This window comes from Cryptomeria japonica, chromosome 3 (assembly GCF_030272615.1).
Source record: "Cryptomeria japonica chromosome 3, Sugi_1.0, whole genome shotgun sequence".
NCBI lineage: Eukaryota > Viridiplantae > Streptophyta > Pinopsida > Cupressales > Cupressaceae > Cryptomeria > Cryptomeria japonica.
Genome location: NC_081407.1, coordinates 797,067,805 through 797,086,790, shown reverse-complemented (window position 1 = coordinate 797,086,790; position 18,986 = coordinate 797,067,805). Strand labels below are relative to the sequence as shown.

Sequence of the window (18,986 nt, the reverse complement as noted above, 5' to 3'; positions counted from 1 at the left end):
TGTTTTGCAGATTTGAAGGCATTTGATGAATAAATAAAATTGTATTGTTTTTCGGTTGCAATCTGTACTGTTGTTTGAGAGTTTTGTGAATTTGTAGCAGGAGGGAGTCTTTCTTATGTTACACGTAATTGCAAATCAAATCTACAATCAAAACCAGAAATCCACCCAACAAAAGTCATAGTATCGCACATAATTTAAGGCAAAATGAATGTTAAGGTCATCTGATATTTATCTCAAAGGAGCAGATTTTAGTGCATCATCAAATTTATTCACTTATATCAATTGTAGAGCAAACTGTGCACTCTACCTTTGCATTTACTTGCACCAAGTCAATGATAAAGGATGACAAATCTTTTAAGACAAATTCCAAATTTTGATATAAAATTAATTGGGGTTAACTATACCATCTACCAGATACTTTTGATATATAAATTTTATGGGGTAATTATATTATCTGTCTAATAATTATTCTATAGAGGTTGTGGTTGAGTAATACTTATTAAGACTCTAGAATCATTTCTTAAATAATTAAGCAAACCATTTCAAATTTGTGAAAGTGCCAATATATTTTTTGTTGGTCTTTTAGATTAATAATTAAACACATAGTAAATATACACTTTCTATTTTTTAATTATTATAATGTTATATAAAATAGATCTTATCCCATCAATATGTTGTAATTTTCACATTCATCAAAATGATATTAATCAAAACATTTATAATTACATTCCTATAAATAATATAATTAATTTATAAATTAAATAAATAACAAACAAATAACACTAGTTATAAAAACCAATGAACAAATAAAAAGAAATATTTTTTGTGATATTGAAAAATACACCACTTCTAACATAAGCTTATGATTACACTTATTGAGCTGTGAAACCCTTTTAGATTCTTGTCTGCTTTCCTCTCACATATAGTGCCTAACCAGATCAGGGCTTTTCCGTTGGAACAGAGGGCTAAAAATGATGAACTAAGAATGTACCATTATTCTTGATGAACTTTCTTTATGTTTGAACTTTTTTTTATAAAGTTCATTCTACAATATTGATATTTCAAAAATATAAATATTATTATTTTCTGAAAACCTTGCAACAATTTAATGATTCCTTTTTAACACGAGTTCGCCTGAAAATAGGCATGACTTCTGGTAAACCAAACTTGTTCACAAGGGCTCCCATAATCCAAACGGATCCTCGTCATCATCTTGCCAAGCAATTAAGTCTTCTTTATGTGGATCGCTCTGCTGTACTACATCAGATGTGGTTTTTGCTTCACCGGCATCACAAATTCCAGTCAGGAGAGACATGAGATTAGCGTGTGTATTGAGGAGCTCGGCTTGAGCGGCTGCTAGCTCTGATTGGAGGTGTAATACTTGCTTTTGCAATCGACAAATTTTTCCGGTACAACCGTAGACCGGATCGCGCACTCTCTCATTTGCTTCGTATGCCATGCTCTCTACAGCATCTCCCCTCTTCTCAGCCGGAATATCCTGCAATTCAAAAAGGGGAAACGGATTCAATATATCTATGCTTCGATTAAAGCACTGATCGTTTTAGCAGTAAATACTCATATTTTTGCTAAATCTGAGAGGAGTAATGTTTTTAGGAAAAAAATTAAAAATATTCGACTGTCACAATAAATATTCATATTTTTGTTAAATCTCAGCAGGAGTAATGTTTTTCAGAAAAATCTCTAAATATATTTGATTTTAGCAGTAAATACTCATATTTTTGTTAAATCTGAGAAAAGAGTTAATGTTCTTGAGAAAAATCTTTAAAAATATTTGATTGTAGCAGTAAATACTCATATTTTTGTTTACTTGAGAAAAGGAATAATTTTTTTGAGAAAAAATTGATAGTAACAGTAAATACTCATATTTTTGTTTAAGTCTGAGGAAAAGAGTAATGCTTTTGAAAAAATCTTCAAAAATATTTATTAAATCTGAGAAAACGAGTAATGCTTTTGAAAAAAACTTCAAAAATATTTATTAAATCTGAGAAAACGAGTAATGCTTTTGAAAAAAGCTTCAAAAATATTTGATTTATACCTGAAGGATTTTGACAACGTTGCTTGTTCCAAACAATTTGTGTACCACTATGAATTTGTGAAGATCATTTGGTGGAAAATAAGGAGCAAGCGCGCAGTTATCTCCGCATTTTCTTCGTTGAATCTTGCAAGCTGCACATGGATAAACAATCCGAGGCATCTCTCGTGTTTTTTGTTAAATCTGAATTAAGCAGCAGAAACAAAAGTTTACAGGACTTTAAACAGTAAAGCCAGCAGATCAGAGTCGTTTCAAAGAACCAATTAACTATCTAAAATCGTGAACACTTACTGAAGCTAAGGAAATGAGATCGATTTGGGGCATAAACCTGACTGAGAACATATAGCTGATCTTGCTACGCATTCCGGTGCAAATTGTACGTTTCCCTTTCGTCACCGCGTGACGCCGAGAGACGTATCAGAATCTTATTGATTGTATTCTTTAAGTCATATGGCACAATCACATATCACATGAAAAATTTATGACAAAACAATTTAGAGTAAAAATAAAGTAACCAAAGTAAATGCTAAAGCAGACATGACAAACAATTCTTTATTATATTCAGCATTGGCTCACGACATTTCCTTTTCATTCAAATAATTTTATGTTTTACTGTTATATTATATATACTAGGTTAATAAAGTGATTTTTTGGGGGAAGTTTTTCATTTGCAATTATTTATCTAGAGTATTGGATCAATACTTTTTGTTTTGTTCCTCACGTGTTCTTATATTCTCTCTTTACGTGGGTCTCATCATTACTTTAGACATAATTTCAAAGATGATGTTCATGGTTTACAAAGTGATTATGTTATGGTTAGTCTTCTACCACTCATTATGATCATGGACGTGTCTATTCTGGTTCAAAAACGACAATACGGATTGACTAACACGTATGTTAGTTGTGCGTTTCACACTGTCAATTTTGCAATTAACGGTTGTGATTGACTAACTTGTCACTAACACGCTGTACGAAAGGTTTGTTTTGGAGCCAGAATAGACGCAGCCCATGATCATGGTTGGGAGAAGTTGTCACATCTAGATATCGTTTCATTTGTGTGGATTTTGTTTAAGAAGAAAAATTAAAAAATGACACCACTCTAGATTGGGAGTCCATTTTAGATGATCAAAGATTTAGTAGATAATTGTAGCCCCACTTCTTATTAGGATCTCTTAATTCTCCTATTCATAGCCATATTGGCTTTGTGGTGTGATCATTTTTTATTGTTCTTGTTGTTGCTTTTTTATTCTAATCTTTTTTATAGAAGTGTCACATCATTTCATTTGTATTTTATGTCATCATTGTATTAAAATTTTAATTTTTATAAAGTACAACACTATTCATCACAAAAGTAAACCCTCATATGTTTTAAAATCCCTACACCTTATATTTCGATCAATACAAATTAGTTTTAGAAAATTTCAAAGAGTTGGTAGTCCACAATCAAGATGCAAATTAAAGAGGGAACAAGACTTGTTGTTTAGCCACTATCGCATATTTTGATTGTAAGATACATTGTGATTGGTGTGGTTTGAATAATAGATTTCAAATTATTACGATAGATTAAGTTAAAGTTTTTTTTGTGATTTTAGATGGAATTGTGTTTGTAATTTTAATCAATTGTTGTGATTACTTCTTGCTAGTGTCATCACTATCTTCTATGCATATGGCTTTATGAAACTAGTTTGTTTTCATTTAATGTCTTATTATACAAGATTTGGTGTTGACAAATACTTTTAGAAGTTTGGTATACAAATCTTAAAACTCTAGACTTCTTTGAATCTAAGAGCAACTATATTTGACTGCTTGTATCTTTTTTTCTATCAACGTTTTGGATCATACTTTATGATCCATCATCAGAATAGTGAACTAGAGAAAAGAAAACGAGTGAATAGAAAATCAAGACCTACTAAATAGTGGAGGGGTAGAGAAGAGAAAGGGGAGGGAATGACACAAAAACCAAGGCAAAACAAAGGGGAAGAGAGCAAAAGAAATTGAAAAAAAAAACAAAGACTAAAACAACACCCACATGACAAAAATGCTAGTGTTTTGGTGTCTTCTTTTATTTCTTGTTCTGCTTGTGTTTCTTCTTGGGACCTTTCTTCTCCATACTTTTTGTCTGGTTGGATTGTTCTTGACTTTTTGTCTGGATTTTTTATTAAGCTTACTGTTGTAATGACTTCTTGAACTGATTTGTATGAGTTAGAGCCCTTTCCTTGCTCACTTAATCAAAAGCAATCAAATCTTAAAGAATATTTTTTCTAAACCTTTTTATATATTTCTATCCAATATTTTATATAAACATTTGACCAAAATAATATGTAGTTTTTTTTTAAAAACAAAAAGTTTGGGACCACTCTGTTTCCGTCCACCTTGAAGCGGCTGGGATGGACTAAACTATAAACATCACATTGTGAAAATAATGATTACAAATGACTTGGGCAGTGTGTACGTATCTATAACTTTCTTCTCATTGGCCAATGCCTTCCCTTGTCAAAAAGGACGCACGTTCTTTATGGAAGCAGCCAACGCAATAGATTCTCCTTAGACAAAGTCGTTTATTCCAACTATCTCCCTAAGTAGTAGGTATTAGCAATAAAATATGTTAATTATTATAATTTTGTAAGTGTTTATTTTAATTTATTATTTTGTGTATATAATTTCGATATATATATATAATATTGTCTATGATATTTTAGATATGTTTGTATTACATATTTGCTTATAATCAATTGAAGGAAAGACACATAAAAATTTCAGCTTTGTTTGGAATGCAACCTACAATTTCCTTTGCTTCTATCAAATGGGTATGGAATAAGATTTTTGGTTGTGTTTCTTTATTTCTATGCATTGGAGCAAATTCAAATGTACTTAGGTCAATGGGCCCTTGGTCTACTGGTGAAGTTGAATGGCTCCAAATGAGCCCACTAGGGATCAAGTCTTGCTGAGTGCAAGGCTCTGACATCATAAGGGATGAGGTCGGGATCGTGCCCTAGGCGAATTTGGCAGAATGGATACCCGACAATCCTTGGATCTTAGCCGAAGAGGTTCAACCTATTGGCTCATGCCCCTGTATCGAGTGGCAAAAAATATTTTGTGAAGGCCCTCACTAGGCTAGCAACTCGCGGGCTTCATGCCCTTGTTGGGCTGTCATGCTCGTAGGTCTGGACCTCCATCAAAAAAATAAAAAATGTACTTAGACTTTTATCATCAAGGCCCATTTGTGGTGGAAAATTTTGTTCATTCATTTATATTATAGTTTTTGGTGTTTGTCTCATTGTCAATGTCCTCATCCTCTTCATGATCACATGATATTTGATTATATTTATTTCCTTTTAATTTTTTATAATCTATTTTTTAATGAGACCTATACCTATAACCATATCACAAAAATGCCTATAGAGAACTAGCTCACTCGTATAGAATATTTCCAAATGTCATAAATCCTCTTTTGGAATAGTATAGAAATGAGCAAAGGCATTTACAACTATTCTTTGCTTCCCATCTTTCCACTTGCACCATTGTAATAAGCTAAGAAATAGAAGGACCATGTAGATTTATATTTAGTGCATCATTTGTTGGGAAGGATTTCTTGTTGGTTTCTAGAGAATTAATTTTAATTTTATTGTATGATAAATTTGAATATGATGTGAGGCATCAAATAGTACACATTATTGTATTGAATGCAAATATAAAGCTAAAATTATTCACTCTCACGTCTAGATTGATTGGACCCAATCTAAAAAAAGTTAAATCAAAACCTAAATTTTACATTTAATATCTATATACTAAATATCATTCTAACCTATTTTTAACAAAATAGTTTTATAATATTTAAAAGGATTTTGAATTCCAATATAACCCTTATTGTTATTATTTACAATTATTGTTTAATAATAAACTCTAGCCATACAAACATGTTGCTATTAAAGTTTCATATATAAATATTAATCATGATTCACTATATAATTGTCATCAATTAAATGTACATGATAATACACATGTTCTCTTAAAATTTATTTGAAAGACATTTTAACCTCTAAAACATTCATGGTTTTTGTGTAGGAATTGATTGGTGACTCTTCAACACCCTCAAGAACTAGGTTTAAGACTAAAATAACTTCTACAAGAGAGAAAATGGCAAGAATAAATTGCTTGATTATGAATGCAAGAGTGCACATGAAAATGTACATGAGAGCCATTTCTTATTTAAAAGACGGGATAAGAGGTAGGATTAGACTAGATTATAGGACAAGTATCATAATCCTATGCAATAAGACAACTAAAGTGTTTACCTGGGTAACTAAAAGTAGTTGTCATGAGATAAGATTAGATTATGTAACAACTAATCTATTTTCTAGAAGGATACCAAGGACCTAAGTAAAGTTAAGTCAGGTGAATAAGTCACTCACTAGGAACTAGAAAAAATACTAGATACAAGACCTTACTAGGTCCAAAATATTATTCACACCAACAAACCCCCCTTAAGTGCAACTTAGGGAGTAGATTATTAAGCAAAAATGCAAATCATTATGATGACATGATGGATCCTAGCTACTAGGCCATGTTAGGTATCCATGTACAATGCAAATGCAATCTCTCACAAAAGGAGAAAATGAGAAAATCTAGTGGGAAAAAACTCTTATCCAAAAGAGATAAAGAAACAAACAAAAAAGGATTGTGTCCCATCATAAATATACTATCAATGGTCCCCACATAGGAAGGACAAAGAGAAACGAGATATCCCCCATAATGAAAAAACTCTAATGCTTATGGAGTATGCTTGAAAACAAATGGGGATCTAATGCCTACAAGCAACACATATTACCTTTGGAAGAAAAAAGTCCATAAGTTGATGAAGAAGGCACTCCATGTCCAGCTAAAAGGAGGAATGAAAAACATCATGTGCCTCTAAAAATTGGGTAGGAGTCTCTAAGCTTGAATAAGTAACAACATACTCATGATCAATCTCAACCAAGAATGAAAAATCAAGTGAATGGGGAGACTCAAGTATGTCGATCTCTAAAGACAATGAAGATGGGATGATAATTGTGTTGAAATTGTCATCAACAAAGAGTGAATTATACCCTCAAGTGTGTCTCCCAAATCTAAAATCTGAGACTGTACAAATAGTTTTGAAACACTTATTAAATACTCATCCCACAAAGCAAGATCTAAATAACTATTATCAACCTATTGAAGTGAAGCACTCAAAGCTGAAGAAGCGAGAGGTGGAGGAGTAGGAAGCTCAACACTAGTCTCAAGAATGGCAAGATTCAAGTGACCAAACTTCTTCTCATAAACATGCTTCACCCTTGATGAAAGGGTGTGTAAATCAATCAAAGGGAGAAAAATGAGAAAAGGTATCCAAATATGATGAATTATCAACCACCTTGATAGCAATCATCTCTCTAGTCTCTATATCCGTAATGTAAACATAATTAGGAGTGAACTCAATTAATTTACCTTGTCCACTATGAGAAATTTGATTTAAATAAAAAGGAGAGAACACAAAGTACATCATTAAAAGATTCTTCTCCCATGTCAATAAAACCTTTCCCACTGTAAACTTTCGATGTATTAGTTGTTACCCATCAATATATTAGGTGAATTACAAGACTTAAAAAGAAGAGAACATATCCATAGAGGATGCCATATGATGAAATGCTCTAAAAATCAAGAAGTCGTCTCCCGTGTTCAAGAAATGTAGAAACCAAGAGAGCTTTACCTTCATTTTATCAAACCCATGCGAAGCTCTCTTGTGGTTGCTAACTGTGTTGATGAAATTGTCGCTGACTGTGATGTTGAAGAAAAAGAAGGCACGAATGAGGGTAGCAAGATGTTGTTCTTCTAAAGGTGTGTGACATTCAGCATATAATGCATGCCATTACCAAAAATATAAAGAAGCCTCGACACATCTGGTTCTTTTAATCATGAAGGCAGTAGCTTTCTTGCAAGATTTATAATAAATCTTATAGAACAAAGAGGCAAAGATTAATACAAATAACTTAGATATGTTTTTTCAATGTTGCGAGAATATAAGGACTAGCTCAATTTCAAATCCATCAGAGACGACCTTAAATGATGCATCCATTGATAAAAACAAAGAGAATTCAAATGATATTGCCCTTCATGGACATACTGGATAACTTGTCTCAGGCTTAACACTCAGATGACATGGGCGGTGCCCATAGAGGCACAATGCGTCCACCAACCATTTCATTGACTACTGTTTTCTGATTGTGTGGTAGCACCACAGTCAATATACCTAGGTATAAATATCATTAATAAGTTATGCTTGTAAACTTAGACATAAGATGGAATAGAGAACAAATTCGACAGCCTGACAACGTTCACAGTGGCTCCCACAATCCAAACGGATCCTCATCGTCATCTTGCCAAACAATTAAGTCGTCTTCAATTGGATCACTCTGCTGTACTACATCCGATGTACTACTTTCTTCACCAGCATTACAAATTCCAGTCAGGAGAGACATGAGATTAGCGTGTGTATTGAGGAGCTCGGCTTGAGCGATTGCCAGCTGTGATTGGAGGTGTAATACTTGCTTATGCAATCGACAAATTTTTCCGGTGCAACCGTAGACCGGATCGCGCACTCTCTCACTTGCTTCATATGCCATGCTATTTACAGCATCTGCCCTCTTCTCTGCCGGAATTTCCTGCAATACAAAAAGGGGAAACGGATTCAATATATCTATGCTTCCATTAAAGTACTGCTCGTTCTGTAGCCGTAAATACTCATATTTTTGTTAAATCTGAGAAAAGAAGGAGTAATGTTTTCGAGAAAAAGTTCTAAAAATATTTGACTGTAACAGTAAATGCTCATATTTTTGTTAAAACTGAGAAAGGGAGTAATGAATTTGAGAAAAAAATTTTAAAAAATTTGATTGTAGCTGTAAATACTCATATTTGTGTTAAAATATCTGAGAAAAGGAGTAATGAATTTGAGAAAAAAAAATCTATAAATTTTTTAATTGTAACAGTAAATATTCATATTTTTGTTAAATCTGAAAAAAAAAATAATGTCTTTCAGAAAAATCTTTAAAAAAAAATTGATTATAGCAGTAAATACTCATATTTTGTTAAATCAGAAAAAGAAATCATGTTTCTGAGCAAAATCTTTAAAAATATTTGATTCTGTTAAATCTGAGAAAAGGAGTAATGCTTTTTCGAAAAAATCTTTAAAAATATTTGATTTTGTTGAATCTGAGAAAAAGGAGCAATGCTTTTGAAAAAATCAATAAAAAATTTTGATTTATACCTGAAGGGTTTTGACAATGTTGCTTGTTCCAAACAATTTGTGTACCACTATGAACTTGTGAAGATCACTTGGTGGAAAATAAGGAGCAAGAGCGCATTTATCTCCGCATTTTCTTCGTTGAATCTTACAAGCTGCACAGGGATAAACAATCCGAGGCATATCTCGTGTTTTCTGTTCCATCTGAATCAAGCAGCAGGAACAAAAGTTTACACGACTTTTAATAGTGAAGCCAGCAGATCAGAATCGTTTCAAAGAACTAATTATTAACTATCAAAAATTGTGAACACTTACTGAAGTTAAGAAGATGAGATCGATTTGGAGCAGGCTTGATTGATATAATATATAGCTGATGGCATTAAGCATTCCAGTCAAAATGAACAGTTTTCCTTTCGTCAGCACGTGACGCCCACAGATGTATCAGAATCGTAGCGATTATATTCGATACAGTCACGCGGCACAATCAGATATCACGGTTTTATTACAGAATGGTAGGTGTTAAGATATGATTGGAGTATAGTCAAAGAATTGAAATTCAATTGGGTAAGTATTTTCAATTGGGTAAGTATATTTGATGAGGAGGGGCTCTAGTTTCCTTCATGTTTCAATAACTGTTCATTAAATTTTGCTAATTAAAAGTTTATTAGAACATCATCTAGTGGGTCAATAGCTACGCATCGATATATCAATTGTACAAATTTATTGGTACCAATAACACACAATTATAGAGGCATTTGTGCATATGTATTGGATCAATTGATCCTAGACAATAGAGAATGTGTATGGAATGTCAACTCAAAATAATCACTTTTTGCCCCTTACATGTGTATAACGAATCTTACAACATTTGTCATAACTATCCAAAAGCTAAAATAATAGCTATAAGCACTTAAGTCAATACAAAGACAACCAAAAAATTATCAAAATCTACACTTTTAGTTCAAGTTCGACACTTAACTCACTTTGACAAATGATCTCCCCCACATGTGACTACTTAGTCAAAGACGACATCTGATTGAGAAGTATGTTTACTCATTTGTTGCAATCTACTAATAAAGACAAAGATGACGACATTTATATAATCTAACTTATTTCCATCGCACACACATAATTGATGTATGAATGTGAAATGAAATGAAGTGTTTGATACTGGGTAAAAATAAGATAAATACTATTTTATATTATTTTTTAAGATTGACTCTTGACATTTCTTTTTCATTCAAATAATTATATGTTTTATTGTTGCAATATAGGTACTCACATCAATAAAATGGTTTTTTTAAGTCTTCCACTTATAAATATTTATATAAAGTATTGGACCAAAGCTTTTTGTACTACTAGTCATGTGTTACTGTTAATCACAATAATATTCCTTTATATGGGTGTCATCATTACTATAACTACAATTCCAAAGATGACCCTCATAGTTTGCAAGGTTCTCCTAGTCGCTAATGTTATGGTTGGTATCCCTTGCCATGTGATCAATCTTCTACCTCCCAATACAATCATGATCATTCCAAATGGCTTGATAGGGAGAAGTTGTCTTTCTAAACCTTCCTATTTTTTTATTTTGTGTAGATATTGCTCAAGAAGAAATTAAAAAGGATGCTATCACTCTAGGTTGGGAGCCCATTTTAAATGGCTCTTGAATGGTTGTGGCCTAACTACTAACTAGGATCCCTCTCCACTTGTACATCAACCCTTGTGGCTTAGCAATGGGATTTTTTTTCTTGTGTTTTGGTTGCTTCTTAGTTTCAACCTTACCTTTCAAGGTGTGATGTCATTCCACTTATATTTCATGTTAACTTTATGTTATATTTTTTATTTTTTATTTAAACTATAACATCTTCATTACAAAAGTAAAATTACATGTTTTTTAAAATGCCTACACCTAATTTAATAAATAATATCTCAATCAATAGAAATTAGATATAGATAAATTCGAAGAGAGTATTTTGATATAAAAATGTAAATGAAAAAGGAAATAAGAGGTTGTTTATTTATTTTTGACATATTTTGATCAATGTGGTTTGAATATTAGATTCCACATTATTATGATAGAGTTATAAATTTTGTAATCTTGGATAGAATTGTGTTTGTGATTCTACTTAGTTGTTGGGATCACATCTTTCTAGTGTGATCACCATTATCTATACGTATGGCTCTATGAAACCAGTTTGCCTTCACGTGATATCTTATTATACACAATTTAGTGCTAACAAAAACCTTTAAAGGTCTAGTTTACGATAATTCAAACTTTGGAGTTGTTTATCTTCTAGTCATAGTTGTTGTTTTTCACAATATTGAAAGCAAATGAAAGAATGATGCAACAAATTACTAAATTAAGGTTTCACTATAATATATGTTCATGTAGATTGAATTTGCACACAAGTAATAATGATGCATTTCTCTTTCAAATGCCTCTCTCATGTATCTTTCTGATCCAAGCCTTATATTTTGATAAACAACCCTAGATACTTCAATAAAAAAGTAGTGTGCAAGGTGATGAGAAACAATCAAATGTCTTAATTATAAATTCTAAAAATAGTAATTTTTTTAATTTGAGAAAGTGGAACAGAATTTTATGCATGATTGGGTTCAAGTAAAGGCTAAATTTGATAATGAACCCTAAATGCCAACCAAACTTTTTACAATAATTATTCGTTTAAAGTTGCTCTTCAAATGTCAAGTCATGCAATGGTTAAAGAAAGAAAAATTATAAACTAGATATATATCATATAGCATATATTACAATCATTCAATGGTTAAGTACACATTATTTATATGTCTATAGTCCATAATTTTTAACACTCTTCCTAAAACTTTTCTTTTTGTTCGAGTCTTTCAAAAAAATGATTCTATTTTATGACAAAAATGCATAAATATGATCGTACAATTATTAAATTTAGATTCTCAATCTAGGGAAAATAATCATAGTTGCAATTTTGTCTATGAAAAAATATTTAGGAATTGGACCGACCTAGTTCTATAGATATGATATATGGTACTATAAAGGTAAACATTGGATTTGGAGCCAGTTTACAAAAATCAAGATAAATTGATTACTAAGTTAATATATTCAAAACCAAATCAAAGACAAACAAATTGAAACAAGAAATAAATGTAGTATATACATTTTTCTCCTCACACGAATAATATAGATAACTTCAAAATACATTTTTTAAACTTTCTTATATATTTATAATATCTCATATTCTTGATAAACATTTAATTAAAATAATATATAATTTATTAATGTATAAATGAATGCCAAATTTAAGATGAAAGACACCTTATTACACACTACCTTTACTAAAATACTTTAAAAGATTACTTATATTTTTGAATTTATACTACCTAAACATGCATATAACATGTTTGGAAAAAGTCAATCACCGACGTTTAAGCACTCAATAATTTTCCGTCCCACGTCTAATCTATGTAACTTTTTTCTCAGACCAATGACTTCCCTTGTTAAAAAGGACGCACGTTCCCTTTATGGGGGCCAACGCATAGATTCTCCTTGGACCATTTGATACCGTTGGATCTTCAGCTCGCTCTCCAAGGTATGGATCTGGTACATTGCCCTTTCGCTTTGCCATTGGATACCTTTTTTATTTGGGTACTAATTATTAGCATTTGTATGGGGAGGAGATACAATTTGATGGCCGCTGCTATTCTGGTTTCAAAACGGACGTTTCGTACAGCGTGATAGCGATGTGTTAGTTAATCGCAGTCATTTATTGCAAAATCGACGGTGTAAAACGCGCGACTAACACGCGTGTTAGTCAATCCGTACTGTAGTTTTGGACCCAGAATAGACGCGTCCCAATTTGATGGGGAAGTATATAAATTAGTTTAGTTAATTATTGCTTGAGAATATACAATCTTGAAATATATATAATATTGTGTATGATTCTTTAAATATGTTTGTATTATATTTTTGCTTATAATCTATTGAAGAAATGATTTGTGATATCACGGTCTTATTTGGAATGTAATCTATAATTTCTTTTGTTTCTATTAAATGAGCCTAGAATAAACTTTTTACTAGTTTTTTTTTGTTCCTACAGAGTGCAACAAAAAGTAGTTGGACTTATATCAAAAAGGTGTGTTTGTTCTCAAGGTCTGGTGGGAAATGTTGGGATGAGTCTCGGGAATACCTCTATGGCAAATGAAAAAAAAAAAAAGAGTGTGTTTGTTCTTATGTTATAGGTATATATTGTAGATAGTAGAAAGCTACTTGTATCAAGCAAAAAAATAAAGAGAAGAAATTTTTTTATGGGTAACATGAAAAAAAACCTCTTGATGCATTGATATACAATTGTCAAGCATCTTCCAAACAATAGGTTTTGTGTGTGTGTCCTGTTTTGCACACCCTTTTTCAGATATAGATATTATCTTGTGCACAATCTAATGATGTTTCTTCTTCTTCTTACATTACATCTAGACATGGTTCAATATACCTATCATCCCTTGAAAGGAAGCAAAGTGTGGAATAACGCTTTCAAATGTTAAATATAACAAGAGAGATGATGCAAAAAAAATCAAGTGCAAACCCTTTAACTATTACAAATTAGATAAACACATACAAATTCATATTCAAACACATAAAATCACAACACTATATATACATGGGAAAAAACTTTTGAGAAAAAAACCCACACTCCAAAAGCCAGACTCAATTGTATTATTAGCAACAACCAATAGTTACAATAGAATACACAAAGCCAACATTCTTTAGGAGTAGATACAACAATATAGAACTCTAGAAAAGATCATGACACAAAAAAACTTTGAAGATATCCAACTTATCATACAAAATACACTAAGAAGACACATATTTGTAGAGCTCAACACAAGTGGAAAGTGCCCATGGTTTCCAAAACCAACTCATATGCTCAAAAGGTAAGTGGTGTCAAATACAACAAGTTGTCATTTCCATGACACGTTGTACATAGCAACTTTCCAAATCACTAACTCATGACTCACCAATAACAGACATATTGTCATATGCAACATCTACCTCACACCACTTGTCAAAAGTGAACACCACCATAAATACCAATTGCCAAATAATAATTCTCCATGACTCTTTCACCAAACTAGTAATCATCATAGTAAATAGAAGAAACTATAAGAGTTCTGACAATCAAACAATAAATATATTGGGACTCTAAGGTCAAGACACCTTATTCCCAACATTCTCCCACTTGTTGAAGACCTATAAAGAGTCAAAAGTACTATCATGTGCTCAAGTCCCTAAGGCCCACAGAATCAACAGACATTTGAATTTCTCAGTGCTCCCTAACTTTGTTAGTGCATTTGCAACATTAACCAAAGCATCAATTTTTTCCTCCACCTTATCATGAACAAAGTGAAATTGTATATCAATGTGCTTTGTTCTGGCATGGAAAGTAGGATTCTTCGCTAAACAAATAACACTTTGGTTGTCACAACATATAGTAATTTGTTCAACATCATTGAAACCAAAAAAAAACACAATAGATTAAGCTAAATGGTTTCCTTACAAGAATGATAAGTTGTCAAGTACTTTGCTTATGTAGTGAACAAAGTTATGGTTACGACCCCCACAAAGTCTTCCTTCTCTAGTCTTCCTGGTTGCGATATGGTTGGGCATCATTTGATCAAACCTTATTGTTGGTGGTATTTCGCCAAGAAATTGCATCCATCACAACGAACAAGACCCATGTCACTATAGCTCCAAAGGGCTGGCAAGAGGCAAATTGAATTCTCCTGAAAAACTAAGTCACGCCGAAAAGAAACTTTGTCGACTAGACACATTACACATCATAGCGAAAGGGATATTGTTGGTATAGCACCAAAGGCTGCCTAGAACCAAAGAGTGTTTTTTCGAAAAACAAAGTCATATCAAAACACAAACATCGTCAGCAAGACACCTAACACATCACAACGAACAAGGGTTATCTCAATATGACATAGGGATTCTACAAGGACTGAACTAGGTCTTACCAAAAAGTAAGGTCACATCGACAAAGGGACTATATCAGCTAGACATGATTAATGTCTCATCGAAGGGATATTGGTATGACTCAAAGGATCTGCAAAGCCCAAAATGGAGTCTTGCTGAAAGGCAGAATCATGCCAAAATACATGTCGACAAGACACATTTGAAGTCACCCCAAAACAGGAATGTTGATATTAAACTAAGTGCATGCTCAACTCGGAAGAAGTCTCATCGAAGGGCATAGTCACAACAAACAATAAGGGTTTTGAGGAGACTTGAAGATCTCTCACCAAAAATCTTCATCATTGTGGGTTTTCAACACATTTGACAAGACTTGAATGAACTCCAAAATAGTCAAGACATCTTGCCAAAGTGACATCTCTCGATGATAAACTCAGGTCACGAGGAGTGGTAGCAGGCACATTGTGAAGTTGACATGAAAGAACTCCAAGAATTGATGCCAAACAAACCTAACTCGAATCCAACTCGAACCAACACTTCTGCAACTTTAACTAGATCAATCTACATCTGAACATGTTGACATCAATGACAACTAATGACAACAATCTCCCCCTTTGGCATTGATGAGTACCCCATACCTCTTCTCAACTAGAAACACTCCCCTTGTGACAATTTTACATATGGTTGCATACACCTATGTTGTGCCCATGCATCTGCAACACAACTTAGCATTTTGTTGACCATGTTTAGTAGTAATTATCTCCCCCTGAGAAGTAAAATAAATATGCTCTATCACTCTAGGAACACACATGGGTTCAAGGACGTTGAATGTGAATCTATAAGCTCCCCCTAAACCACAAACCTCTAAGTCTACTTGAGTGTTGAAAGGAGGGACAACTCCCAACTTTAGTCTCAGATTTTCAAAAATGTCTTTAGGTAGGGTTTTGTGAAAATATCAGCCACTTGCTCACCAGTACTAACATATTCAACCTTGACTTCTTTTCCTGCTACCTTCTCCCTCAAGAAATGATACTTAATTGCTATACGCTTTGTTCTTGAGTGCATAATAGGGTTTTTGGATATGTTGATAGCACTTGAATTGTCACATTTTATGAAGATTGGACTAGCATACTCTACCTAGATGTCCTTGAGTGTCTACTTCATCCAAAGAACTTGCAAACAACATGTAGTAGTAGCTATGTATTCAGCCTCAATAGTAGATAAAGAGATGGATTCTTGTTTCTTATTGTGCCGTGAGACCAACCTGACACAAAGGAAGAAAGCTCCACCACTAGTGCTCTTCTTGTCATCTGCACAACCTGCCCAATCTACATATGTGTTGTCTTGCAAAGTGAATTCATTAATTCTTTCAATACCACAAACCCTATCAAGTGTACCCTAAAGATTCTTCTCACAACATTCACATGAGATTACTTTGTGGTGGCTTGAAATCTAGCCACCATACACACTCCTTGTACTATATCAGGCCTAGAGGCAGTTAGGTAAAGAAAGCTTCCAATCATAGATTTATACGTTGTTAGCCATTTGGTGGAATTGATTATGTGTTGCATTGATGTTTTGTCATTGATGTCAACACTAGCTATTTGGGCGGCTTAAAATCTAGCCACCTTACACACTGCTTGTACTATATCAGGCCTAGAGGTAGTTAGGTAAAGCAAGCTTCCAATCATAGATATATACATTGTTGGCCATTTCGTGGAATTGATTATGTGTTGCATTGATATTTTTTCATTGATTTCAACACTAGCTATTAGGATGCTTTATCGACACCCTTTTGGTTATGGTAGGTTAAGTGGTTTCTAGTTAAATTGGATCTGGTATGATCCGGCAGGCTCCGGTATAATCTGGTGATGGAATTGGCTTGTTTATGATACTTATATTCATGTTTGGTCATTTGGTTTTGGTCTGGTGATTGGATGGCATCGTGCTTGCTTAGAAGTTTGGTTTCTGGTTCTAGCGAGGGTTTCACCAGTAGATATTCTAATGGAGATCTTTAATGAATTGCATAAGTGGTGTTGGTGTGGCTTCTAATGGAGTTTCAAGATGTTGTTGGTGATCATGTTCGAGACTTGGCGATTGGAGATCATTATTGAAGCATGTGGACCTATACTTGGTCCTGGTTGATCTAGATTATAGATTGGCATTGATGTAACGTATGGATAGGACTTATTGATGTATTTTTGGGATGTCTTATGTGTTGGATATTATTTGTTTGGCCTAAGGCCGGCATGGTTTGTAATTATGTAATTGATTTATTGTTCGGTGCTCAACCCGATTGTTTATGGTTGAGGGTTTTTATATGTAGATGTAAGATCTCATTGTAGATCATCATGGTTAATGTGAGAAGTCATGGTCAAGGATTGTAATGTGCAAATAATGTAATATGATTGAGGTAGAGGAGTTGGTTGACCATTGGAGATAGAATTAGGTTTATGTAAGAGAATTTAGTCCTCTGGTATTGAGCTTAACAAGAACTATACTCTGGCAAAGGAGATGTTATCTTTTGCAGTTCAACACTTCTCCGGATTGTAGTCTGGATTTGTATGTAGTTAGTGAGACTCTTTTTGTGATGAGCAGTGTGCTCTAGGCTGTTGGCCTTCTTGCAAGTGTAGGCCCCTTCATTGTAATTTACATACTTACTATAGAAGTATTATCTGACTGTAGGTAGGCTTCCCACCATGGTTTTTCCCTTTACTGGGTTTTCCAAGTACAAATCTTGGTGTTGTGTGAATGGCTTTTATTTTATGATTATTGTTTATGCTTAATTGGGTTAACTGTTATTCTGGTATTATTGTTTTGGGTTCCTGTATTAAAGTTTAAATTGTTGATTGCTTCTAGTAATCTGTGACAACTGATTCACCCCCCCCCCCCTCTCAATTTTCTTCCAGTTATCTGAAATGTCTAACAATTGGTATCAGAGCTTTGGTCCTCTCTGCAAAAAGTTTAACTGCTTGAGGAAGATCATATGGCGACTAACAGTTCAAGTTCGTCCAGTTCTTCTGGAGCTATATTTCGAAGGGATATACCGAGGCTTGATGGAACACATTACACAGTATGGAATATTTGGATGGAGACTCATCTGAGATGTCTTGGCAAGGAGATTTAGGAGATCACACAGAATGGTGTCACACACTATAATTCGGGATCTGGAAATCCTCCTCCAGTAAACCTGTTCAAGGAGCTTGAGAATGATTGTAGAGCAAGAGAAGCCCTCTTGTGTGAACTTTCTGATCAGCAAATAATAGGATTAACTGACAAATCATCTGGAAAGGCTATATGGGATAATTTGGAGACTCTTAATGAAGGTGACCCTACAGTGAAGATTGCCAAACTTGTGGTTATCGGGTGAGATATGAAAACTTGAAGATGGAAGAAGATGAAAGGTTTACTGCATTCACGGAAAAGGTAAATGAGATTATAATGGGAATTCAATGTTGTGGTGGAACTCTGAGTGAAGATGAAATTGTCTCTAAAGTCCTGAGAGCCCTACCACTGGCTTACAAAATTAAGGCTACTTCTATCAATGAGTTGAGAAAAATGGCTAATACATCTGTCAACAGAGATACTTTGGTTGGGAAACTATCTGCTTTTGAGCTTGAGGAATTTGGAACTTCTGGAGCTATGAAGACTAAACCTACTTTTCATGCATCTACATCTACAATCGGTAAGCAAGACTAGAAAGC

General features: G+C 33.4%; 2 protein-coding genes across 2 annotated transcripts; both read right to left on the bottom strand.

Annotated features, from left to right (window-relative positions):
• Window positions 1–799: 799 nt before the first annotated feature.
• Window positions 800–2,493, bottom strand: LOC131075811 (LOB domain-containing protein 1). The gene is made up of 2 exons (XM_058012709.2): window positions 2,057–2,493; window positions 800–1,498 (listed from the first exon to the last, which is right to left on the bottom strand). The coding sequence occupies exons 1-2, from the start codon at window positions 2,213–2,215 to the stop codon at window positions 1,172–1,174; spliced, it is 486 nt and encodes a 161-aa protein (XP_057868692.2). The 5' UTR covers window positions 2,216–2,493; the 3' UTR covers window positions 800–1,171.
• A 5,625-nt stretch (window positions 2,494–8,118) lies between these two features.
• LOC131075812 (LOB domain-containing protein 11) lies at window positions 8,119–9,614 on the bottom strand. The gene is made up of 2 exons (XM_058012711.2): window positions 9,336–9,614; window positions 8,119–8,733 (listed from the first exon to the last, which is right to left on the bottom strand). Exons 1-2 carry the CDS (start codon window positions 9,513–9,515, stop codon window positions 8,407–8,409), a joined length of 507 nt encoding a protein of 168 aa, XP_057868694.2. The 5' UTR covers window positions 9,516–9,614; the 3' UTR covers window positions 8,119–8,406.
• Window positions 9,615–18,986: the final 9,372 nt, after the last annotated feature.